The sequence below is a fragment of the Onychostoma macrolepis genome, chromosome 25 (genome assembly GCF_012432095.1).
Source record: "Onychostoma macrolepis isolate SWU-2019 chromosome 25, ASM1243209v1, whole genome shotgun sequence".
Classification (NCBI taxonomy): domain Eukaryota; kingdom Metazoa; phylum Chordata; class Actinopteri; order Cypriniformes; family Cyprinidae; genus Onychostoma; species Onychostoma macrolepis.
The window spans coordinates 22,429,977-22,457,002 of record NC_081179.1 but is presented as its reverse complement, the minus strand read 5'-3'; the positions used below and the strand labels follow the sequence as shown (position 1 = coordinate 22,457,002).

Below are 27,026 nucleotides of genomic sequence, written 5' to 3'. Positions count from 1 at the left end.
TGATATTTTGCAGGCGAAAAAGATCCGTTGTCAATAATATAGCAATGTTCAAACCAAATTTGGAAAACGGTGTTAACTGTGAACATACTTCCATGCTAGACTGTAAACCTGTAGACCACTGATGCTGTGGTATTTGCTTGCTTGAATTGTTCACAGACAGTCAAGTGAGGTATGCAAATGTGAAGTGTGTGATTCCTGCACCGTTAGCATCACCAAACAGAAGCTCAAATCAGGAATTCAAGACTTCTGCAGGTTGGGCATCGCTGCTCGTGAAGATTTGTGAGAGGATTGTGTCTGACAGCGAGGTGGGACAGTGTCTGTAGAGGAATGGAAGAGCCCACGCTGAGGCCCCTGGGTAATAGAAGGGTTTTGGGCTCGGGGACAGTATGGCGTGCTTTAAAGCCTCCAGAAACGGTCCTGTGTCTGAGCTGGATACTGAGGACATGTGGGCCAGCCGCTGCTGCATTGAGCGGATGTACTCTTCTCCATAAGACGCCATCGCTTCCGGAGACAAACCGCTGAGGACGTCCTCCTGAGCGCTATCCCACTGCTCTCTGCTGCCCAGAATATCTGGAACATGGATTACGACCGTTAATAAAACTGCATACCAAACCTGTCAAAATATTTGGGTCATATTTCACGTGAAGATTAAAAGAAAATCTTTTCTCTCTTAACCTGAGATTAAGACTGTATTTATGGTTTTCTATTTGAAAAATATGTATGGTGCGGGTCACCCCCGGCAATTTAATTTTCTATGCTGAAATTAAACATTTCGGTAAGCGCCGAGAAGAATCTTTACGCTTGTTGGTTGCTACCTCTGTAGATACATTATTAGTAGCGCAACTGAAAATTAGACAACAGAACACACTTATTATCAGTGCTGGGACTTTAGACTATATTACACTTTAAAATGCTCCATTCCCCTCTAAATACTGTAAAGCTGAAATAAAGCCACCCAGCTTTATATCAAGCTGATGTTAAGCTGCTTTGACACAATTTGCATTGTTAAAAGCACTATACAAATAATAGTGACTTGACTAATCAGACTGCAGTTACTTATTTATGGATTACATGGTTACAAATTATTCACACAATGGCAGTAAATTACTCATAATTTATTGACTCTCCCTAATTCTTCTTTTTTGTCTTTAAAATTTTCCTTTCTACATAATTCTGCTGTGCCATATTGAAAACGGCGAGTCTTCACAATATAGAATGGCCATGTAAATGTCAGATCAATTCATTACAATTACATTTTGTCAGTCAAACTCCTTTGAAATAAAATATTTACTTGAAATCCCCTGTGATTTAAAGTTAGTATTTTAATAATTTAACAACATATTTACATGTTCTCTGATGTCAGTTAGTGGTCAAACGTTAAATAAAACACTTGAACACCCAAATGTTAAATATTTTATTTAGTTTTTATTTTAAAATAGTTTACTGAGCTGGATGATGAAATCACTGAATTCAATAATGAAATACCTTTAACTGAAAATTGAGTGTTTAATCTGGTCATTACTGAGACACTATTTTCCTATTTTGATACTGGAAAGTTGCTTTGACACGATCTGTATTGTTAAAAGCACTATATAAATAAAGGTGACTTGACAACTTTTTAATTATTATTATTATAGCCTACATTGTTATGATTATGCTTTTCATCAACTTCTAAACGCCCTGCAGTTCTTTCATTTACCTCAGAGCAATGCAAAGTTTAATGCATTTCATTATGTTTTTACTTTTCTTTTTTTATAACAATAATCCCATTTAAATCTATAAACAAGTTAGGCCAAAAGTAATCCAAAAATAGTCGGAATACATTACCTAAAATGGGTAATCTAGGTAACATTACAGACTACAATTTTCATCATGTAATTTGTAAATCAGTAACAGACTACAATTTGTATCTACACAGCACTGCTTATTATTATAATCACACTTCTTTTCCAGCTGAGACGACTGGAAAATCGTTATCTTTATGGAAAAGAAAAGGTCTTCACCTTTTCCAAAGAAGTCAAGAGTATAGACACTGGTACAGCAAGATGGAAAGATGTGATGACAGAGAAATTCCTAAGTAACAATGTGCAAATTGCTTTTTTTTTTTTTTTTTTTACATCCTTATAACAGGCAAAAAACAATACATGAAAATAGTAGTGGCAAAAATACCCGGATGACCTACTACTTCTGGCAAGGTTCTAAACTGGGCATCCAATGGACACTTTACTATCCCATGAGGCATGGTAAATCACATGACAATGGCAACATGGCGAATGTAGTACATCCAAATTGCATTCATAGTACACAAGTTCATACTATTTTTTTCGGGTTTCATTTGTAGACAGTCCGGATTTATTGCTAAGACTTTTACTTTTTAAAAGAATTGATCTGATTTATGTCATTTCACTTATTAAGCATCTGAGCATTGAAGACACAAGTTGGTTAAGTTTAACAAGGGAAATTTTGCCCCGTTCATCCATTATGCATGGCTTCAGCTGTGCAATGGGGCCTTCAAAAGCCTTATTTTGCACTTCATAATGCGCCACACATTCCTTGTGTAAGAGGCCTTGCACTCTCTGCTTACTCAACCATGCTCTGTTCTGGGCAAATTTGGGCAGAATGTGGTTTGGCAATGATTTTATGGTGGTTGTGCTTTAATATTAAATTATTATAGTCATAATTCAAGTGATGGAATTCTGACAGTAATCAATGTTGAGTATTACTGTAATCTATTACATTTCCAAAGTAACCTTCCCAGCACTGACTATTATTACATGATTGCCTCACCTGTTCCACATCACCTTATTTCAACTCGTCACATCCCTATTAGTCTTAAATTGCCCCTGTCCCAAACTTCTTTTTTGGAAAGTGTTGCAGTCATCAGATTTGAAATGAGTGTATATTTTCAAAAATACATTGCATTCACAGATCCTCTTCTGCATATTATTAATGTGTCAATGACATTAGGGTATGTCCCCAAAACCTTCAAATTGGCTATTATTAAGCCTCTTATTAAAAAACACAACGTGATCCTAAAGGATTAGTTAATTACAGACCTATCTCAAATCTCACTATTCTGTCAAAAATACTAGAAAAGGCAATATTCTCTCAGCTATGTTCCTTGTTAGAGAGAAATGATATCTGTCAGGATTTAGACAGTATCATAGTACTGAGACTGCTCTCATTAGAGTTACAAATGACCTACTCTTATCATCTGATCGTGGTGGTATCTCTCTGTTAATGCTACTGGATCTCAGCGCTGCATTTGACACTATAAACCACAACATTCTTTTGAATAGACTAGAAAATTATGTTGGCATTTGTGGAACTGCATTGGCATGGTTCAAATCTTACCTATCTGATCGTCATCAGTTCGTAGCTGTGAATAAAGAAGTATCATATCGTTCACAAGTATAATATGGAGTACCACAAGGCTAGTTCTACAGTACTAGGACCATTGCTTTTCACGCTTTACATGTTACCCTTGGGAGATATCATCAGGAAACACGGTGTTAGCTTTCACTGTTATGCTGATGATACTCAATATAGCTCAATATTTCTTCACTGCCCGATGAAACATACCAATTCGCAAAACTAACAGAATGCATAGTTCATATAAAAAAATTGCATGACTAGCAATTTACGACTGCTAAATTCAGAAAAAATTCAAGTTTTACTTACTGGACCAAAAACCTCCATATGTAATAACCTAAAACACTGTCTAACACTTGATGACTGCTCTGTTAATTCCTCGTCATCGGTTAGGAACCTAGGTGTGCTGTTTGATAGCAAATTTTCCTTTGAAAACCATGTTTCTAGCATTTGTAAAACCACATTTTTCCATCTTAAAAATATATGTAAATTACGACCTACGCTCTCAATCTCAAATGCAGAAACATTAATTAATGCATTCATGACTTCAGGGTTAGATTATTGTAATGCTTTATTGGGTGGTTGCTCTGCATGCTTAATAAACATGGTTCTGTCAGCTCTGCACTGACCTCCTATTGAACATAAAATACATTTGAAAATCTTGCTAATTACTTATCAAGCCTAGATTAAAGACCCATCTCTTTAACCTGGCTTACACATAATACACTGTCACATTTATATAATTCAAATCCGTTAAAGTATTGTTAGGCTGCATTAATTAGGTCAACCAGAACCGGGAACACTTCCCAAAATACCCAATGCAATCGCTACATCGTAAGAGAAATGGCATCTACGCTAATATTAGTCTGTTTCTTTCTTATTCCGAGGTCACCGTAGCCACCAGATCCAGCCTGTATCCAGATCAGATGGTCACGGCAGTCACCCGGATCCAGTACGTATCCGTTTCAGATGGTCGATCAGCACCTAGAGACGACCTCGAAAGCCCTGAATGTCAGCGGAGACCAGGACAAATAGATGAGCCCTCGGTACCAGCAGGAATTGTCGGTGGGGGGAGTGTATAACCAGCACTCTCTTCCACCCTCAATACCATGGCTGTAGTGAGACCCTTGAGCAAGGCTCAAGGCCCGAATCCCCAACTGCTCCCTGGGCGCCGCAGCAATATGGCCCAATATGGCCCTCTGCTCTGGCTGTGTGTTCACTACTGTGTGTGTGCACTTGGATGAGTTAAATGCAGAGCACACATTCTGAGTATGGGTCATCATACTTGGCTACAAGTGACCTGTGTTGCAGCCAGCCACGCTATGCTGGTTTCATCTGGCCAGAGAAGAACTGGCCCCCCGACTGAGCTTTGTTTCTCCCAAGGTTTTCTCTCCATTTCTGTCACCGATGGAGTTTTGGTTCCTTGCCGCTGTCGCATTTGGCTTGCTTAGTTGTGGACGCTTGACTGATTGCACTATTGGACACTACAGGAAGAGAGCTGAATTGGATGATGACTTCACTTAATCATCAGTGAACTGACTTCAGCTGGAAAATGACTGTTATTGTCCTCTTGCATTATTGAAACTATTTTTCTGTTGACACTGTAAAGCTGTTTTGACACAATCAATACTCTATAAAGCGCTACATAAATAAAAGTGACTTGACTTGACATGACATTCACGAAGTAAACATCAACTATTGTGTTAATAATGTGTTTTCAAGTACAGGATGAACTGAATTTTCAGATGAATCTTTTTGTTTGTTTTTTGCATGTTCCATACTGTCCCAACTTTTTCAGAAATAGGGTTGCACTTCACACAAAAAAATAATTTTGTTAAAAAAAATGTTTTCTTGTTCATTGGCTTGCTTTCTTATGGGCTTTTGACATCATATTGATATCATATAACAATAACCACAAAGTTTTAATAATCGTTGTAATTCTGCGTGAATCGGGAAGTCTAATGACAGCTATAGCAATAATGACCTGTGAACGATATTGTTGGAATAACTTTCAGAATGATTTTTTTCCAGCCATTGAATGATAAAAACATTGATGGCCAATCAGAACCTGGTTTTAGGAGTTTGAGCAATTATTAACTACAGCATGCTTACAGTAAACTACATAATGTCTGTTGGTGTTGGTGCTGATATAGTTATCATTATAGTTATTGGTGTGAAAGGGTCTTTATTCTCACTTGTTTTGAAAGCTCCAGGTAGAATGATGATGACTTTGACACCCCAGCGTGAGAGTTCCTGTCTAATCGCTCCACTGAATGAGATCAGCGCTGCTTTAGATGCCCCATATCCTGCGAATCCAGGAAGTGGAACTTCTCCTGAAGGAAACCAATGATTGATTTCAAAGCTGTTAGTGCATATTGGTATTTTATACTCCTTGATGGAATTAGGATATACACATTGGACCACAAAACCAGTCTTAAGTGTCAATTTTTTGGAAATTGAGATTTATACATCATCTGAAAGCTGAACAAATAATCTTTCCATTGATGTATGGTTTGTTGGATCGGACAATATTTGGCTGAGATACAACTATTTGAAAATCTGGAATCTGAGGGTGCAAAAAAATCAAAATATTGAGAAAATTGCCTTTAAAGTTGTCCAAATAGTTAATAAAATGTATAAATGAATGTATAAAAGTTTTTATACATTCACAGTAAGAAATTTACAAAATATCTTCATGGAACATGATCTTTACTTAATATCCTAATGATATTTGACATAAAATAATTTTTTTTAATTTTGCCCCTTACAATGTATTTTTGGCTATTGCTACAAATATACCACAGCGACTTAAGACTGGTTTTGTGGTCCAGGCTCACATATGCTTTGTAAGAGACTATTCAGTACCTGAGGTCTACAAAACAAAAAAGTTTACCTGCCATACTTGATATACTGATGAGCCGTCCTTTTGATTGCCGTATCAGAGGCAGAAAGACTTGTGTAATCTCCACACTACCAATAAAATTCACATCTAAGCATTTTTTATACATTTTAATTGGCAGAATTTCTCCATCGCACATGTAGCCCAGCACTCCAGCATTGTTCACTAGTGCCCAGAGCCCTGCCCAGAGACAAGACATGAAAAATGACATGAATTCAACAGTAACATTTCCTCATGATTGTTGGTAAAGCTTATTGCCACTATGTGAGAGGTTGCCAGGGCATTGCTATGTGGTTGCTACAGTGTTCTGAGTGGTTTGTAGCCTGTTGCTAAGCGGTTTCTTTGCTGTCCTGGGTTGTTATAAGGCCTTGCTGGGATATTTTGGGTTATGCAGTTTCTTTAGCATTCTGATCTACTATGCGGTTGCTAAGGTGTTTTCTGGATAGTTTCTAGAATGTGTTTCTAAAAGGTCGCTTGAGTGCTCTGGGGTGTTGCTTTGCAATCACTAGGGTGCTCTTTGTGCTCGCTATGCATTCACTAGGGTTTTTAGGGTGTGATTGTTATGTGCAGTTATTAGGGTGTCTAGGTGTTATTGGGTCATTGTGAAATGGTTACAAGTGTTCTTAAGGTTATTGCTAGTTTTTTCTAGGTTTCTAGGGTGTTCAGAAAAGTTACTGGGGTGTAGTAAAGTGTTTAAGTGGTTATTTGCTAAGGTGGTGTTCTGTGTAACTGCTAGGATGTTGCTAGGCTGTTTGAGTGTTCTGGGGGTTGCTATGCAGTCGTTAGGGTGTTCTTGGTGGTTTTTTAGCATTTCCATGTGATTGCTATGTAGATTCTAAGCGTTGTCTTGTCTTTGGAGCACCTTCATCATTTGGTTTCTGCGTAGACCTGTGTTCAGCTCTCTTGTTATTTACACTACATGCGCGAATCGGTGGGCAGGGCTAAACAAACAGTGATGTAGAATCAGTAGGCGGAGTTAAACAGACAGTGATGTAAAATCAGTGGGCGGGGCTAAACAGACAGTGATGTAGAATCGGTAGGCAGAGCTAAACAGGCAGTGATGTAAAATCGGTGGGCGGGGCCAAACAGGCAGTGATGTAGAAGCAGGCATTGATCATCTTCTGTGGAGGCAGTGCTTCCATACTATTACATCATAGAGTAGAACATTCCACAAGCTGTTTTTTTTTTTTTTTGACAGACTGGCTTAAATATAAGCTGTTTATAGACTAATGAGAAAGTTTTGAGTCCTGAAACTTACATAATGTTTTTATAGTACACTGACCTCTTATAATGTCAAAAGATCAAGTGAATTTTGATTTCTCAGATCATGACCCATTTAAGGTGTTGCTGTTAAGTGGCAACTAGGGTATTCTGGGTGATTGCTAGGATATTACTAAGTGGGTGTTCTGGGAAGTTGCTATGTGGTTGCTAGAATGTTCTGTATTATTTCTAAGATGTTGCTAAGTGGTAACTAAAGTATTTTGTTTGGTTGCTAGGGCTTTCTAAGTAGATGCTATGCTGTTGCTTAAGTGTTCTGTAGACCTTTTTCCTGAATAACCGATGAGCGGTGCCATGATGGATTCTAACTTCCGTTTGGGTGCTCTCGTGTTCCAGTCTCCATAGAAATCCATTAAGACAGGGTAAAAAAGATAGACTGAATTGAAACTTTTTCAATATAACTACATATAAAAATGTGCGGAGGGTTGCTGCTGTGCTGTTGTTGGCTGCCACAGTGACGGCAGTAAGCTAAGGAATTCCTTTAAAGTACTTGTTTTGCGTATCAGTCTTGTCAGGCACTGTATACATGGCTTGCAGTGCTTAAGTTAAAATACTGAGTGTGAAATAATAATATAGGTTAAAATAATTGCTCTTATCATTGTGTACAAAATCCCATGAACTTCACCCCGATCGGGAGCTGTATGTGCACTCATCTGTTTTCAATGCAGCTTAACCTCACGTTACTTCATGTCATCTTCCCACTCACTGAACTATGACTGGTCCTTTATTGCAAAAAGACGGTCATTGTGACACTGTAAAGTGATGAAACAATGGCGCCACATGATTTTTTTAAATGACTTTCATAGGTTTCACATTATATTATTGGCTCTGAAAATATGTAAATGTGACTAGAAACCGGAAATATAAAGCACCGTTCTAATCGGGGGAGACTTCCGCGTTCAGAAAAAGGTCTATAGTTGCTAGGACATTGCTAAGTGGGTGTTCTGGCCCTGGGTAATTGCTGTGCAGTTGCTAAGGCACCATTGGTGGTTTTAATGGTATTCATTCATTCATTTTAAATCAAAAGACTCAAATCTTTATGAGATTGTAGTCTCTAGATATGGTTCAGATCTCTTCTTCAGTTTAAGTCAGTGAGGTTTTCTCACCTGTTTGGCTCTGGATGTACTGGTGTGCCTGTGTGATCTGGCTGCTGTTGGTAATGTCTAACTGTAGGACGGTAAGGTTTGGAGATGCAGCTTTCTTAAGCTCCAGAGCTCCAGGACTGTGTTCATCCAGAACCCCTGCAAACACCCTCATCCCTGCGCTGTCTAAAAACTTGGCCAGATCATGACCAAAACCCGAATCACAACCTGTGAGACAAACACAAGTTCAGTTCCGCCACATATTCCACAATTCCAATGCATTATGGGTAGTACTGGGTAGCAGTTGCAGTCTAACGTTATTGATAGCATCTATATAATAATGCAGCAGTTCATATTTGTTTCTCATTTTAATCTGTACAGAAGCCAGTCTGTGTCAAGTGTCATCACAAGAATGCAGCAGTGATTTATGGTCTTATGGAAACAGTGCAGTTAACCTTACTGAGAAAAGTTCAAAGTTCAAAGTTTAATTGCGTGGCAGAGAAATATTGATTTACTGGGTCAAACAAGGTCACATTTCATTGCATAAAGAGAATTTTAGGACCATTAATATTGTATGTACAGTAACATTATTTGAATGACTATTAAGAACATTTAGCCCAAATTCTCATTACTGCAATGCAAAAATCATATTCTTACTATTGTAATATACCTTTGCTATATTATTCGCTTTATTTATTTTTATAATCTTTGTGTATGTGAGTATACAGTATATACATGCATGCATACACACACATATATATATATATATATATATATATATATATACATATATTGCTATTAACAAATCATAAATCTGAATCACCATAATGAATAATGATAATGATAATAATAATAAAAAATCATCAAAAAAGTAAAACATCTAAATACATCATGAGAATGAGATTTATTTATTACGGTTCTGGGAATTCAAGAGGAAATATGCTCAAATGTCATAAAAACAATGTCACGATGTTCTAGAAAATAGGCTTAATTCCTTAATACAAGTGGCAATTTCTTATTTCTAACTGTTGATTTAGTGGTGAAATATGACCTTGTTCTTTAGAGGTTTATTAAGATTCACCCTACCCTACTACAACATGCTGTGAATAAATAAAATCAGTGAAAGACAATTAATATATATGCCAAAATTCAGAATATACACAAATGCACAAACTGAATTTAGCCAATTATGCGAGAGTCTGGCGAGAGCAAACAGGACAGTGTCTTACCTGTGATCAGTACAGCCTTGTTTTGGGTAGGCAACATGACCCCTTCTCGCCCTACATAGTGGATAACACTACACAGCACACTCACAAGGCCAGCTTTAAGAGCGCTTGAATGGACCAAACAGGTCAAAGTCACTCCAGAAACCACGAGCAGCACCAACCACCTCACCGACCGGCCCTCAGCAACCCGCAGAAGCAGCAGCCCAACACACACTACCACCAGCAGATCGTATAGAAACCCCAGACAGCCTTCTACAATCCCCTCCATTTTTACACCACGCACAGGAATGAAGCAGCCAATGCTATCAGGAGATCTAAAAAGGCGCCTGTGAGATTACAACCTGTCTATTGTGCTCAGCTGGTTTGATGAGTGTGTGAATCTTGTAAATCTTTCAGGTTTTATGCTTCACACTGCACACAGAAATTAATCCCGCCCTCAACCAGTGCATATCATATGTTGTATGTTTAGGCATGTGTAAACGTGCCTATGGCTGTAGAAAAATTGGGCTGAAGGTGAACTATATAATTTTATACAAAAGTCTAATTCATGTTTCATCTTAATTGAAACAAACGGAAACTATACAATAATACGATACGGATAATAAAATGTATCGTCTTCTAGCCGGACAGCATTTAAAAGAAACATTTGTATCTACTTTCATAACCATATCAAGTTAATATCAATTTAATTTAATATCAAGTTCATGCAATTCTAGATGAATTTTGGGCAGAAATAAAACTCAATTTTCCAGGCAAGCTGATTTGGGCATGATTTGGTAATACATTCATTTCAGATAACTGTGACTTTGTTTCTAGATCAGTATCTTTTGCCTGGAACAACATTCATGTCAAACAAATACAGCCCTAACCATATCCATAATACTTAGCCTAATCAATAACTTAATATAAAGTTATGCCAATATAATGTTAACATTGTTCAATCACACATTCCAGTCCTAAACCCTAATGTTGATAGTAATGTCATTCCATTACTAAAAAGGTTGTTGAACAAGGAAAACGTCCTACTTGACAACACATGGTTTGCATACAATAGTTGTACAGTAAGTACGTTTGCCAATTCACTCAAAATATTGAGCCCAAGTAATATGTTTGATATAGATGAGGTCCCAGAAGTGGTGTCGAATCAGGCCAGGTTATGGAACATTTATTTTAAAAAATGACAAGCGTTTTATTCATTGTGTGGGCATAAAATTGCCAAATGGGGCAGTCGTAGCATAATGGTTAGAGAGTCGGTCTTGTAACCTGAAGGTTGTGAGAGACAAACCAGGTAACCTGTCTCAGGTCCGGCAGGAATGTCCAGCGTTCTCTCCACCCTCAATACCGTGACTGAGGTGAGACCCTTGAGCAAGAAACGAACCCCCAACTGCTCCCCGGGAAGAACTACTTGTCTGTACGTGTACATTAAATGCAGAGTAAATTCGCCACCCGTCACATCCTCTCCTATGGTAGTGAGCAACCTGATTTTCATTAAATGTACCAGAAACGTACAGGGCATAGCATGAATATCTTGCAATTGAAGAGAAAGGAAGTGGTAAAAGGGGGAATCCATTAAAACAGCTTGTGCAACCAATTATGGATCTGGAACATGTGCTGGTCATTAATGGACACTTAATTCATCATCTTTGAGGAAATTTTGCTGGACAAAAAGAATATGCAGCCAGGCAAGGAAGGTGACAAATAAAACATTTATTGTGGTTCCTTGGTCCAAAGGAGAACATGAAATCTATCTAGAAGGTGCAGTGCAAACAGATACAGTCATCCATACAGGTCCACAGATACATGATAGAGTCAAGTCTTACACAACACACAATCTCATGGCTTATAGATGATGACAGACAAAGTGCTCATCCTCCTTGTCTAGGCTTACCGTCTGAACTATGCCAAGCATTAATACATAATTCACTAATCTCATTGGATGAGGGGGCCAGCAGAGGTAGGGTTAAGGGGGAGGAAACATTTAAGAACGGTTCTTCTTGAAGAAGCTGATGAGTCCATTGGTGGAGGAGTCGTGAGAATCAATGTCTGCGTCGTCCTGCAGCTCGGGTTCGATCTTCTTGGCCAGCTGCTTACCAAGCTCCACACTGATGGGACAGATAAAAATCCTCTGTAAATGTACGCATGCCTGAAACTTCAGATTTCTCAAAGCAAACAATTTCTCACAAGGTCACAATATGGAGGAAAAAATGTTGCTACTTCAGTTTCATAGCAACTTTTGAACTGGACCCATTCAAAGCTGAAGAGACTGATCTGGACTCACCCCCATTGGTCATAGCTGTTGATATCCCACATCACACCTTGCACAAAGATCTTGTGTTCATACATGGCTGAAATACATCGTATTGTCCATGAGTGTGGGGGGTCAACAAAACCAATGCACATCTACAAAAGGAAGTAGCGGTAAAACATGTTTGATACTCACCAACAAGTGCACCAAGCATGAACGGGGTAAGTTTCTTGAAGATGATAGAGTTGCTTGGCTTGTTACCTTCAAAAACCTACAAAAAATAAGTAAAAATAGTGTCATTATACATTACCAAAAAAAAAAAAAAAAGTACAAATATTACACACCAGAGGAACATGCCACATGAAGTAAACGATTCAAACTGTTTAAATATTCCAACTTCCCGACTATACTGCAGTACTGTCCAAATTGATAGCATCACAAAACAGTAGGTGAGAAGTACCCGGATGACCTACTACTTCCAGTGGGATTCTAAAGCATGCATCCAATGGACACAATACCATCCTATTAGGCCGTGGAAGAAGATTAGCAAATAGTAGATAAGCCACGCAACTCGCGTCAAGTGACGTCAAAGGCCAGGTATGGTAACCCATACAGAATTTGTCCTCGGCACCCAGGGAGCAACTGAACCCTCACAAAGGGTTTGTTATGCTCAGATTGCATTCATCCCATGCACACTCATACTAAATAAAACATGCTTGCGTAATGGTGGCAAATAAAACACTTATTCAAAAGAAGCACCTACTATGGGAGCATGTGATTTTGGTGAGTTTGAAAATATGCACGGTTTGGAGTGCCACCAGGAACAGGGTTGGGAAACACTTTTGTCAGGGGTAGAAAACGCTGCTCCTGAAGAAAGCTACTTTCCTGCAATCCCAAGCCTGCTTCAACACACCTGCCTGTAATTTCCAAAAACTCTGCAGGATGGCTGCTCTCCAGGAGCAGGGTTGGCTACCCCCTGCTTTAGGCAATCTTGGCAATGCTTTTGTATATTCAAATAAAAATCCCTGCATGACCATAACACACAGATGGAAGTACTGTTCCAATTTAGATACAAAGGATTGGGTTTTGACACTTGGTTTTCAAGTAATGAACCACTCACTTTATGGGGCAAGAGTTTCTCCAGTGCATCTCCAGACATCCCAGCACCCTGGAGCTCCTTCTTGGCCTCTTCAGAGGTCTTTCCCCTCATAAGAGCCTCCGTCTGCGCCAGGAAGTTCGCCATCAGGATCTACCGGATTTATGAAATGAGACGTAACGCTTAGACAAACATGGCTCAAATAACATCTGGGGCATCAGATGCCCAAGAGAACCAGAAAACAAAGACGTGTCCTGAAGAACGTAGACCCTCAGCGAACCTTATGATGCAGATTATCTCTGATAGGATGCTGACTCTGAGCAGGAATGAGGAAGTCAGACGGAATCAAGCGAGTGCCTGTGGAGAAGATGATCTGTTGTGATAAACACATCACAAATGGGCATTAACTTGTCAATTACACTAGGAACTAGTCCACAGTGGAGGGTTAGGTTTACAGACCCTGGTGAATGAGCTGGTAGAAGGCATGCTGTCCGTTGGTTCCCGGTTCCCCCCATACGATGGGTCCAGTGTGGTAATTCACACGAGCGCCAGACGTGGTGATATACTTCCCGTTGGACTCCATGTCTCCCTGAAAGATCATCAACAACTCAACAAGTGTCCTACTATCAGAAACAATAGCTGCGTCTCCATTACAGATTTGTGCAAAACTGTAGTGATATTTTACAAATGTCAATGAAAAGGTATTGAGTCATGGCAAAAGATTTTGATAGGATTAGATATTTTGCAGCCACTGCACTAGCCATTATATTTAATCAAAGGAGGCGTAGGTGTGCATCCTTTAAAGAAGTAGCACGGAGAGCCACTTCTGGGCCGCTTCTGAAACGTGCCGTGGCGAGGCTGGTATAAACAAGCATTGACTAGAGTAGCCACGATCAACTCTGGTGGCCATGTCTGACATATTCCATATGCAGTGCGCATGCAGTCCATGTCCGTTACGGATGCGGTGCAGAAGCAGCACAGCTCTTTTTGCTTTCATAAAGGATGCGTTTGCAGTTCGCTGCTGATCTGTAGCGGTTTACCACAAACACAACATTTATCCATTATTTTGATTTCAAATCCAAACGTTGTTCCTGAAAATGCTTTTTCAGCATTGTGATCCTCTTTTAAATCACAGTACAGTAATACAATATTTTATAGATATTTAAATTTAAGTTTAAACGTGAATCTGCATTAATTCAAGGCATTTGACTTCTAGATTTGTATATTAAGTTGCTCAAGCAAGTGGCAACACATTTAAACAGCATATAGCCTACTTTTCTTACGTTAAATGTAGGCTATCCAAAATATTTTAAATTCAAACTTGGACGGAAACAGTTCGCTCTCGTGCCTTTTCTTTTGCATTTAAATCTTTATAACAAGCAATCCAGCAGGTCTTAAAGAACTGCGTTTTCATTTTTACCACGAACAATGCGCTGTCACTTTAATTCAGTGCGTGCAGCACAGCAAAAGCCAACTTGGGGCCAGTTTTACTAAACAGGGCAAATTAGCGCAAGAGCGTAATTCCAAAAGAGCGCTGATGGCCGTGGAACTCTCTGCAGGTGATTTACGAACAACACGCAAATTAAAGAACACAGACACAACAGATCATATACATATCGACCAATGCAATATATCAAGTGTAGCGCAAATTAGAGCAGTTGCAAATAAAGAATAAAGAAATAAATAAGCCACAGTATGTTGAAAAGAACCGGGGGCCAAAAATGAAGGTTTGCTAGAAGTTTTGATAGAGCTGGTATTGTGTGACTCCTAGTTGAGGGTTCCAAGTCGTCTTTTATTTCGTGGAGCAAATTAAAATTAACATGGCTTGGCAAATGATATGTTCGGATAACGTGCCCATTCCAAATAAATAAATACGTGTGGAAAAACTCGCCCCCTTCTACCCTTCTCTCTGTTCTCTGCGGCGCCTCTCCTAGCAACAATAATTGCAGCCATTTCAAGTGCAACAGTTTAAGACATGCTTTATTTGGGCATTAAATAATGGCACGAATGCCAGTAATTTGACGAGTGCAAACGTTAGTAAATCTTGTTGCGTGATTCATTTGAATACTCTCCTCCCATAAATATTGCGTCCGAACGGGAAACTCCTAGAAATGCATGTTCAATAAGGTCAGGTGCAAAAATAACTGTCCATGTCTTCTCAGCGCTAATTCATCACTGCGTGTCTTTAGTAAAAACCCGACAGTACCAACATGCAAAAAGACGGTTTGCGCTGGCGCAAGTGGTTAGTAAAACTGGGCCTTGGTGCGGAAACGATCACTGAATGACTGCTGCAGACGCGCCGGTCCTGGAACGCACTGCCGGACTGCAACCGCATGCAGTGAGAATGCTCTAATGTGTTAACATGGGTGCGAAAAAATAAATAAATAGTGTGTTGTAGAATGATCATATGACTTTACATATGCCATGTGACCTGTAAATGCCAAAAAAAAAAAAAAAAAAAAAAATTTCCCATTGAGGTTTTGCCAAATATTCCTTTTTCAAATTGCCTGAAAAAAAACACCTTGTGCAAGTGTAAAAGCATTTTTGTGATATTTGGGCTTTTTGCAAAATTGACGCTTTCCATTAGGCCTATTTTCAAGTCACAATTTGCACAATTTGAAGGGTAATGGAAATGCAGCTAATGAAGTTTATGAGGTCCTTTCCTGAAACCTCATCAGACCGACCTGTTGGAAGTACGCAGCGAAGCGGTGCATGTACTGGTCGTAGGGCAGCAGGGCATGCGTCTCAGCCTGGAAGAAGTTGACGTACCAGATGCCGAGCAGGGCCAGGATGACCGGAGCATTCTGCTCCAGAGGGGCCGAGCGGAAGTGGTTATCCTGATAGAGTACAGAGTAGTTACTCCCAGAAACACAAACTCTCAGACGCTCCTGAGTTTGGAGTGTGCAATGTACAGTAATGCTTATCTTGTATACAGGTATACTACAGTTGTGCTTACCATCCAGTGAGCACCAGCTAACAGCTGCTCGAAATTGTCGAAACCTATAAAGACGACAATGAATAAAGTTACTGGAACATTTACAGACAAAAAGTGTGTAAACAGTCTAACAGTGCTAATAGTCTAAGATGATGCATTAGCGGTCTTTCAAATTTGGTTCAGGCAGAATTTAGGCCAGAAACATACTCTGGCCAAACAGTCGCATTTATTTACTTATGTAGAGCTTGATTACCAAATAAACTTAAATCAGAACCTAATTACCAAAACAAACCATATTTTTGGGAATAACATTGATAAATCATTCAAAGTAGGACCAGGAACATAGATTAAGAACAAAGACCATCATGATTTAATGTTGAATTTAAACCAATTTAACTAGTTAACTCCAGTTCTCTCTGTGGTTCCTAATGATACTAGTTGAGCTGGAAGAACAAATTGAAAATCTTGGGGCTGTTTCATAAAACAAATTTACCAAATAAGCCAGGCTTATTTCAGTTAGTCTAGCTCATTTTGAAACAAATCAAATGACATCAAGTCAGATCAACTGAAATAAACCTGGCTTATTTGGTAAACTTGTTTGTGAAATAGCCCCCTGGTTATGCTATTACTAGGGGTGTGCGATATTGACCAAATCAACATTTTCAGGGATTTTATCAATAAGGATAGACAATATTTTTCTGTGCGTGTTATTGTGCCGATATTTTAAGGACTGCCGTGGACACCTGACTCCTAAAGTTTTTTATATTCTTCATATTCTGCGTGGTGATCAGTTCACACTGATAGAAATTAATCTTTCATTAAGTTTAAATAGATTTTTACATTATGTAAAAAATTTGACTAATAGTGAATTAGAATAAGACATTTGGGCTGTTACCAAGCAAATTAAATCTATATTAACAAAATTCATCTTTGCAATGCAGAGGAAACAGAAGCTGCATTTAGATGCATTACACCGTTTAATGCAGGACACGCACGCATTAACCTGAAGTTACAAATGCATAAATATTTTGATATATTAAACAAATCGTTGAATACTTATTTGAAATGATTTAAATAGATACATTAAATGTCAAATTAAACCCACCAGTAGGTGGCAGCAAGTCACTGTTAATAAGGGAGTCATTGCGATTTAACCGAATCATTCACGAACAAAACACCGTCATGTTGCTCAGAGATGCAAAACAGTGCTATGGCCATGTTTGGAATTAATTTTGTTGTCGAGTAAAACAGGAAATATGGTGTCTAAAACGTAAGTCTTTTAATTAACTTGTTTATTGAACTGTTGTAAAAAATTAAATATCATATTTGCGTTCATGGTAAGCTTTGGAGGAAAAAAAAAAAAAAAGTCTCATGTGAAATTGATAAACTATAACCATGTCTTGAATTTGTGATCATTCTAAATGTACAGTAATAGACTGAATCATGTATTGAAAGAACGCACTCTAAATACGCGCAATAGTCTAGATTTCACGTAATGCATGCACTGAGCATTTTGCAAAAACCATTCAAAACACCAATGTCAAATCACGTGTTAAAACAACAATTACGATATTATCACAGACGATATATAAAATCGCACACCCCTAGCTAATACCTGTTATAGCGCCCCCTCTGGCAATGCTGAGAATGCAAAACATACTTGAACTGCATTCTGATTTTATGTACAACAACCAAAACACACCCAATCAAAGTTGCATAGCTAGAAGCATTTGCGTTCACATACAGCATGTTTCAGGCCTTATGGGATGGTTCATACAGCAGACGTACCTATGTGCAGTGCAATGGACAAACCGATAGCCGACCACAGCGAGTAGCGCCCGCCGACCCACTAAAACATGAGCATTCAGGATCAGAAAAAACAGTCTGGGCTTTGAGAAGCTATATGCTAATTCAGTAACATGGCAGAGTAGTCAAATATTACTGGCAACCATGCATTCAGTCATTTACACTTTCAGCCAATCAAAATTAAGATTTCCATTCTCATGCAATAATGGATTTTAAATGTAAGGAATACTTACATCCCAAAACTCAAACATGTTGTTGGTGTCAATACCGAAGTCCTTGACTTTTGGCTGGTGAGGAGACAGGAAACTCATGTTACTTTTTTTAAAGATACAATTTACTTAAAACATCAACAAAATATCATACAGCTGACATAACCCTGTACTTACTGCATTTGTGGAAAGAGCCACAAAATGTTTGGCCACAGCAGATTTCTGAAAATACACAAAATGCTGAATGAGACTAACAGGCAACCATCTATAATGTAGCGCACAATTTAATCTTTTTTTAAGACAGTTAAAGCAGTAAAGTTACTAACATCTTTAGCGGTCTGGAGGAACCATTCTTTGGCTGTTTCAGCATTAGTGATGGTCTCTTGGGTGGTGAAGGTCTAAAAAAAACAAAATACATTAAGAAATGAAGTATTTACAGTAACTTGTTCACTTTGTATTGCCAGTTTGTGTTTAATATAAGTATAAGTGAACACTACGGTACTGTACAAGCCTGTTTTCTGTAAATACTGTTCTTTACCTTGGATGCGATGATGAAGAGGGTGGTCTCAGCATTGAGCTTAGCGAGGGTCTTGGCCATGTGCGTGCCATCAATATTAGAGACAAACCAGACGTTGGGTCCTCCTTTAGAGTATGGCTTCAGAGCTTCAGTCACCATCAGAGGACCCTGAAGAACAAAACAATGAATGCTTTTCCAAACATTACACAAGTATTGTTAATGATTACTAGACTTGACAAGTCCTAGCCGTCAGGATAAAAAAATAAAATTTTACACAAAAGAGAGATCAAACAGAAGTGACTGACACTTCAGTACAGAATCAGATAACTATTTATCCCACTTCAGTTACTCTTGGATCAGCCCAAGCAATAGCCAAATCTCTTTTATTGGTCGATTATGACGTGGATCTCAGGAAACTCATGGTAATCTCACCAAGTCAGAACCACCAATGCCAATGTTCACAACATCAGTGATGGCTTTACCACTGAAGCCTTTCCACTCGCCACTGCGCACTCTCTGCAAAATAACACACATAATGTCAGCCGTCACTGAAATTAACAATCAATTAGTCATAAATTATATTACTTTAAAACACAAGTAGAGAAGTACCAAGTGCACTTAGCTCACGTAAACATAAAAACATACTTAAGAATGAGTACTGGTATTTTCCATGTAATAAATGCTCATTCAACCATATTTTAATATTTAATTTGGATTTACATGAGAAAATAGTTCATTTATTTATAAAGCAAATTTAAAAACAGCCACAAGACTGAACAAAGTGCTGTACATTAAAATCAAACCATAAACACAAAACAGAAATAATAAAACATATGAATTTAAAAACCAAAAGGAATGTCAGATAAACATTCTGAAGACAGAGTAACAATCAAGACCATAATACAACGTAATAAGAATGGGATATTAGTAGGCCAGATCGAACAAGTGCGTTTTTAAAAGTGACTTGAAAATGGATAGGGAAGGTGCCACTACTCTCAAGCGGCAGATTGTTCCATAACCGAAATTCTCCACAATAAAACCCTATTGTGTGGGTATTACTTTTGACTTTGAGTTGTACTTTGAGTACAGTGTATATCATACCACTACAGAAGTCAGTTACAGTGAGATTTGCATGCTCTCCTAGCTTTATGATTGGCGATTGGGAATTGGAATGACACGGGGAGACTGTTAAATTATTACAGACTCATTTTATATTTACATTTTAGTTAATAAGTGAACCTCCATTTAAAAAAAAAAAAAAAAAAAAAAAAGTTTGATTCCACTTTATATTAGTCAACTTAACTACAATGAACTTGCATAAAAAAAATAAATCCACTTATTGTGTTTGTATTGTATTGCAAAACACTTCTGCTGCTATTGAGGTGGGATACGGGTAACGTGGGGACAGGTTTGGTGGTATGGGTGGGTGTAAGGGACGTGTCAACAGCGTAATTGTAAACGCAATTACATGCAAGTATTTTTTTAATAATTACAATGTAAACATGTACACAATAAGTGCATTGTACCAAATGATTAATTTAAATGCAAGTACATAGTAGTTAAGGCCACTTAATATAAAGTGGGACCAAGTCTTCTATAAACAAGAGGGTCGTTACACGCATGCTCACTCACATGGCAAAAACCCTTCATCTGCTCCAGGACTCTGTTCACATCCGGCATCACATCTTTACCCTCCACCATGATGGGGGCGTTAGAGCGGTTCCTCAGGGCGGTGTGGAGAACAGCACGACCCTACAAACCAACACACACATACACACAGCTCAGCTCTACACTAAAGAGACATAATAGCAACTATGTTCTCTTTTTTTTAATCGACATGTTTAATTTGTAACCATTTCATGCAACTTATGCCTTCCTGGGGTGTTAAAATATTATTCACCATGAGCCACAAAAGAGATGTAACATGCTGTAGTTTCAGGACAGCCAGTGAGTTAGAGGAAACTGAGGGTTTTAACAGAAATTTCTGCAATGTGCCAATAGAAATTTAGAGAAGATGGAAGTGGAACTTACAAAATTCTAGAAGTGCATTACAACAGGTCTTACAATTTCAACCTAAACTCAAGCTCAAGTTAATTCCCAGTAAAATGTTTTACTGAGATATCATTACCTCAGTGAAGTTGATCTTTTCTCCACCAAACATCTTCTCTCTGGCAGCTTCAACACCCACCGATCGTGCCTAATCATGATGAGACGAAGAAAAAAAAAAAAAAAAAAGGTTAACGTGACTCAGAACTTGTGTAAACATACATAAAGAACTATGCAAACACCAATTGCGTTTTGTGTGCTGCTGTGATTACTGTAAGAAATGTGCTGCATCAGAGTGATACAGTTTCACAATCTCTACTTTGATTGGCTAAAGAGAGTACTGAAGTGAAGTCAGGTTAAATATGAGCTGTAATGACAACTAGAGCTCAATACAGAATTAACTTGCAATTCTGCAAAAAAGATGTATTCGAGTTGGAATTGCGAGACGTAATGTTGGAACTACAAGATGTAAAGTTAAAATTATGAGACGGAAAGTCAAAATTGTGCAACGTAAAGTTGGAATTGCGAGATGCAAAGTCAGAATTCTGAGAAAGAATTCAGAATTGAGATAAATTGAGAATTTTGCCATGAACTGCAATTCTAACATTTTTCTCAGAACTGCGATAAACTGAATCCAAATTATGAGATAAAGTGTTGCAATTACCTTTATTTTTATTCCATGCTCCTATGTTTGCACTGTCAAAATTATGTATATAATTATACTATTTGCAGCAGACAAGTGCTAGAAATTGCATCAAAACTGAAGTATACTTTGAACTTAAGCTCAAACCAATTAAACATTCAACCACACACAGGCCTCGTGTGTCCCAGTGATACGGTTAACCTGATACAAGCATTCTATTCTCAGCAGTAGCAGCTTTAAGGACACAAACATTAAGCCAATTAACATCTGGAGATGGACACATGCACATGTGCTTCTGACGAGGGGTTTAAAGATGCTTAGCTGAGAGATAACAGTAACAGCTCCGCTCCTGCCCAATAAAACTCTCTACTCTGACTTTATGAAGAAATAATTCTGATCTGAAGATGGTGGACCGTACCATGTCGAAGAGCATGCTCAGGACTTCTTCATTAATGAGATTCTTCGAGTAATCCAGCAGAACGTCTCCATCATCTGTCGTCAGCTGTAAACTGCTCAGAAGACAAAAACCGCACACATCATTAGGATATGCAAAAGCTGGATGTGTTTAATTTTGCTTCATGTACAACATGGATAATCCAGGAACATCATTCAAGCCTAGTATATACACAAGTGAAAGGACGTTAATGATGTTTAGACTGGAAAAATGAATTAAACAGATGAGGAAAGCTAAATGAGCCATTTGAGAAAATATATTAGGCCCATCACAGCACTGTTATATTAAGCAGTGACGCTCAGATTGCAGCAATGCCACATTACTCTCAAAACTGAATTACACTTTTCAAATATTATTAAATTACCCCCACAATTCAAATTCCTGATCTATCCCTTACAAAAATGTAATGGCAAAAAAGCTTTCATCCAAAATACTAGTTACTTTCCACAGAAGCTTTCAAAACCTTTGTTATTGTATTTTAACGTAGCTAAATATTACTAATACCAAGTTAACGGAATAACTTATTAGAGACCATAATACAACCCGAATTCCGGAAATGTTGGGACATTTTTTTTTTATTTGAATAAAATGAAAACTAAGACACTTTCAAATCACATGAGCCAATATTTTATTCACAATAGAGCAGAGAACAAATGTTTAAACAGAAGTTTTACACTTTTATCCACTAAATGAGCTCATTTCAAATTTGATGCATGCTACAGGTCTCAAAAAAGTTGGCACGGGGGCAACAAAGGGCTGAAAAAGACATTTAAAAAAAATTCAGCTGGGAGAACATCTAGCAACTAATTAAGTTAATTGACATCAGATCTGTAACATGATTAGCTATAAAAGGGATGTCTTATGTCGAGTTCACACTGCACGATTTTCAAACTCGTCGGATCGCTGTTGTTTTCACACTGCGTGACTATCTGGGGTAGCATTCAGTCGCTGCTGTGTTCACATTGCACGATGGATCGGCGACAGGGGCTTTCACATTGCACGATTTCACAATAGGAAGAGTCGCCGACAACTCTGTCTGATCCGCAAACTACGTTTCACAACAAAACACACGCGAGAAGTGATAAGGAAATAACGCGAGAACCTGCGTGCGTCAGCCCGTTGTTCTTGAGCGAGACTGGAAGTATTAAAAAATATAGCCTGCAAATGGTCTGTGCGCTGATTTCCAGCTACAAAAACAAAAACAGATTATGCAGGAGGGAGATGCAGGGATTGTGTTCTGGTAAATAATAATTTGCAGTAACTGTTATGCTGATGTTGCGGCTGGTCAAGCGTTTGTGCTTGTTTCTGTATGATATAATTGTAGCCTACATATTAAAATACTGATATGGTCTATAACTCCTCACCGAACTTCCCTCTGCCCTGTATCTTTGTCTCTCATTGGCTGAAGGTCATCGTGATGTAGTTCAGAAATCATTGTACACAGCGTGATTGTGACCTCTGCGATTCTCTCAGATCGCGTCTTTGGTAATTCACTGCGCGATTGTCACTCGCGTGAACGAGCTCCGATTTGCCTCCGATGTCGGGCATTTGTCGGCGATTTATCAAAACCTGTCGGCGAGTGAAAAATCGGGCTAAAATCGTGCAGTGTGAACTCGGCATTAGAGAGGCAGAGTCTCTCAGAAGTAAAGATGGGCAGAGGCTCTCAAATATGTGAAAGTGCATAAAAAGATTGTGGAATACTTTAAAAACAACGTTCCTCAATGTCAAATTTCTAATGCAAATCTCACCACCTACAGTGCATAACATCAAAAGATTCAGAGAAACTGGATAAATCTCTGTGTAAGGGACAAGGCAGAAGACCTTTGTTGGATGCCCGTGGTCTTCAGGCCATCAGACGGCACTGCATCACTCATCGACATGATTCTGTCATTGACATTACTAAATGGGCCCAAGAATACTTCCAGAAACCACTGTCAGTAAACACAATCTGCCGTGCCATCTGCAGATGACAACTAAAGCTCGATCATACAAAAAGGAAGCCATATGTGAACATGGTCCAGAAGCACCGTTGTGTCCTGTGGGCCAAGGCTCATTTAAAATGGAGTGTTTTAAAGTGGAAAAGTGTTCTCTGGTCAGACGAGTCCAAATTTGACATTCTTGTTGGAAATCACGGATGCCATGTCCTCCGGGCTAAAGAGGAGGGAGACCTTCCAGCATGTTATCAGCGTTCAGTTCAAAAGCCAGCATCTCTGATGGTATGGGGGTGCATAAGTGCATACGATAAGGGCAGCTTGCATGTTTTGAAGGCACCATGAATGCTGAAAGGTATATAAAGATTTTAGAGCAACATATGCTCCCCTCCAGACAACGTGTATTTCAGCAGGACAATGCAAAACCACATACTGCAGCTATTACAACAGCATGGCTTCGTAGTAGAAGAGTCCAGGTGCTGAATTGACCTGCCTGCAGTCCAGATCTTTCACCTATAGAGAACATTTGGCGCATCATTAAACGAAAAATACATCAAAGATGACCACAAACTCTTCAGCAGCTGGAAACCTATATCAGGCAAGAATGGGACCGAATTCCAACACCAAAACTCATAACCTCGATGCCCAGACGTCTTCAAACACGTGCTCATTCCAATGAGGTTTTGTTTTCGGTACAATTATATATTACAATTACATTTGAGTTGAATCTATTACAGACATTATAAAAACTTAAGTCAAGTCACCTTTATTTATATAGCGCTTTTAACAATACAGATTGTCAAAGCACTTAACAGTATCAAATTGGAGGATAGTGTCAGTAATGTATAATGATAAGATTAAACACTCAATTTTCAGTTAAAGGCATTTCATTATTGAATTCAGAGATGTCATTGTCTAGCTCAGTTTAGTTTAAACAGTAACTATGCAACCAAATCGACGATAATTGATAGAAATTAAGTGTCCCCAACGTTTAAATCAAATTAATCTGAAATATATTACACAAATATCGTGAATGAATATAAAATGTGTTAATATAATTCACGCACTTATTCAGCTCTGCGGTGGGTGTGTGAGAGAGAGAGAGAGAGAGAGAGCGCGTGTGTGCAAAAGTGCACGTAGAACATGCTGCTATAGCGCCCTCTGTTGGCCAACACTACGCTGAGAATAAACGCATTCTAGACTTTTATGAACACGCACTACATCAGAATGTAACCCACAACAGCTAATGCACTCTCATACGAATAGACTATTGTAAATATGCAACTTATAAATACACAAGAATCGCAGTAGAGGATGTGATACACCCTTAAGAGATTACATAAGCAGTGAGCGCACTTGAGAAATGCCTGATAACGTGCATTTAATGAAACTGTCATAAAAGAAACTCATATTAGTATGCTGCCACATAAGAGCAGTGTTAAAGTGCATGCAGAGCTCAAACACACATGATCGATGATCGATGACCTTGTTATGTGCCTAGCTGCTAATATGGTAGTATTTACTGTTTTAAAGCAAAGCTGAACAGTTAAACATACTATCAGTGTGTTTATATGAGTTTAAATGAAGATATAAAGTAGTTGCAAAAGCGCAGAGGGCGGAACCGGGAGCTCGAGACTATTGGCCTGATGTGGCAATAACCTTGCAACATCAACGTGGAAATCAAGGCTGACATGTAACGCTAAGTGTAACGACATGCACATACACTCAGATGTGACCGGATATTAAATGAAGATGCTATCTTACAAAAACAATGCATAAATTGTGTCATACACAAGAGATTAGCTCATATAGGCCTTATGACCAAGATACAAGTCCTAGAAACAGCTGATGCGCGGTAAATGTGATGCTGGCGGCAGTGTAATTGTGTAACAGCTCACACGCTCAGCGGAAGCGCGTCTGATGCGTGTTTCACCTGAACTTGTTGAATCTGTCCTGATCTGCGTCGAACATCTGCCTCATGTTGAGGTTTCCGGCGCTGGATTTGTACCATTGCTCCAGTTTGCGGTAGTTCGGATCGTTGGTGAGTGCCATGATGATATAAACCTCGCTGTTCTTCGGCCCAAAGCTGCTGATGTGAATTACAAGTGTTCAGCACTCATTCAGAGCACACAGAAGCGTGAGGCGGAAGTCCAATGTCAAAATCCTTTTAGCCACGCCCGTCACGACTGCGACACGCCCACAATGACGGCAGCGAAACCTGCGTAGCCCCGCCCACCGTGACAAGGCACTGAGGTGGCCAGAAGGCTGACATGTTTTTAATTATAAAATTAATTATTTTGATTGTTTGAAATACATTAGACATTTTTGATACTTTATGTGACGGTTGATATTGATCACTTGACTTATTTTAAACGTAATATGGCGTGCTTCTTTATTATTTACCCTTTTTCTTTCTATTATGAATGGATGTTTCTGGTTTAGGGATTTGATGTCACCACTAGATGGAACCAAACAATCACAAAAATATTTTTGTACACTTTCAGGGGGGTGATAGGTGATGATATTACCATTTAGGAACAAATATGCAACTTTTGTACCTTTTTATTTATTTCCTGAGAGTGTAATTGGAGTTTACTTAAAATGGCGTATTAATTCATTAATTACAATTTTTAGATTTTAGAATAACTTTAGAAGACTAGCCATTTTGAGAAAAAAACAAAAAAAAACAGTGCACTTAATTGTATTGCACGTGCACTTTTAGTATACTTCATATACTTATAAAAATGCACTTGCAGAAATTATATTACTGACATAAAAGTTCACTTAAGTACATTTTAGAGTACAAACTTTAATGACCATTTCTTAACATTTTAAATACACTTTTACAGGCACTTGTAAAATACTTTTTTTTATAATTTACTTCAATTCAATATTACATACAAGCCCAGTTTCACAGACAGGGCTTAGACTAAGCCAGGATTAGATCAAAGTTCAATTAGGACATTTAAGCAATTTTTATGAATGTGCTTAGAAAAAAAAAAAAAAAACATTACTGGTGTGCATCTTGAGACAAAACAAAGGCACTGATATGTTTTAAGATCAGTCAGTGCAAGCTTCTTTCAGTTAAAACAGCTCAGACTTAGATTTTAGTCTAGGACTAGGCTTAAGCCTTGTCTGTGAAACTGGGGGTTAAAGTTAGATTTTAAATATACTAAATTTCAACTTTATCATTACAAATATGTAATTAGAAGAAATACTTATAAATCCTTGTCAGTACATTCAGAAGTACACATTCACTACATAAATAAAAATAAATAAGCAATTAC

The 27,026-nt window shown here is 38.4% G+C and overlaps 2 protein-coding genes across 3 annotated transcripts; both read right to left on the bottom strand.

The window, feature by feature from the left end:
- Positions 1 to 127: 127 nt before the first annotated feature.
- Positions 128 to 10,205, bottom strand: hsd17b2 (hydroxysteroid (17-beta) dehydrogenase 2). Of its 2 annotated transcripts, XM_058767144.1 has the most exons (5): positions 9,861 to 10,205; positions 8,656 to 8,859; positions 6,266 to 6,451; positions 5,568 to 5,705; positions 128 to 570 (listed from the first exon to the last, which is right to left on the bottom strand). In XM_058767144.1, the coding sequence occupies exons 1-5, from the start codon at positions 10,123 to 10,125 to the stop codon at positions 230 to 232; spliced, it is 1,134 nt and encodes a 377-aa protein (XP_058623127.1). In that variant the 5' UTR covers positions 10,126 to 10,205; the 3' UTR covers positions 128 to 229. The 2 variants fall into 2 exon arrangements, with proteins under 2 accessions (XP_058623127.1, XP_058623128.1); XM_058767145.1 differs by lacking the exon at positions 8,656 to 8,859.
- A 1,339-nt stretch (positions 10,206 to 11,544) lies between these two features.
- On the bottom strand, positions 11,545 to 25,898 carry gpia (glucose-6-phosphate isomerase a). The gene is made up of 18 exons (XM_058767134.1): positions 25,673 to 25,898; positions 21,773 to 21,863; positions 20,794 to 20,862; positions 20,298 to 20,417; positions 19,098 to 19,181; positions 18,687 to 18,833; positions 18,475 to 18,546; positions 18,326 to 18,370; positions 18,173 to 18,226; positions 17,922 to 17,982; positions 16,155 to 16,198; positions 15,883 to 16,035; positions 13,658 to 13,787; positions 13,479 to 13,555; positions 13,223 to 13,351; positions 12,298 to 12,373; positions 12,136 to 12,202; positions 11,545 to 11,959 (listed from the first exon to the last, which is right to left on the bottom strand). The coding sequence occupies exons 1-18, from the start codon at positions 25,789 to 25,791 to the stop codon at positions 11,836 to 11,838; spliced, it is 1,662 nt and encodes a 553-aa protein (XP_058623117.1). The 5' UTR covers positions 25,792 to 25,898; the 3' UTR covers positions 11,545 to 11,835.
- Between the last annotated feature and the right edge of the window lie 1,128 nt (positions 25,899 to 27,026).

Bases quoted from the DNA above. Each gene is read 5' to 3' on its own strand.
- hsd17b2 (XM_058767144.1), bottom strand. From the start codon at position 10,125: ATGGAGGGGATTGTAGAAGGCTGTCTGGGGTTTCTATACGATCTGCTG. The intron at 8,860-9,860 runs GTAAGACACTGT...TTTGTCTCACAG, and splicing joins CAAGGCTGTACTGATCACAG to GTTGTGATTCGGGTTTTGGT. The intron at 6,452-8,655 runs GTGAGAAAACCT...GTCTCTGGGCAG, and splicing joins GTACATCCAGAGCCAAACAG to GGCTCTGGGCACTAGTGAAC.
- gpia (XM_058767134.1), bottom strand. From the start codon at position 25,791: ATGGCACTCACCAACGATCCGAACTACCGCAAACTGGAGCAATGGTAC. The intron at 20,418-20,793 runs GTAATGATATCT...GTTGGTTTGTAG, and splicing joins AAAAGATCAACTTCACTGAG to GGTCGTGCTGTTCTCCACAC. The intron at 16,036-16,154 runs GTAAGCACAACT...GTACTCTATCAG, and splicing joins TAGCTGGTGCTCACTGGATG to GATAACCACTTCCGCTCGGC.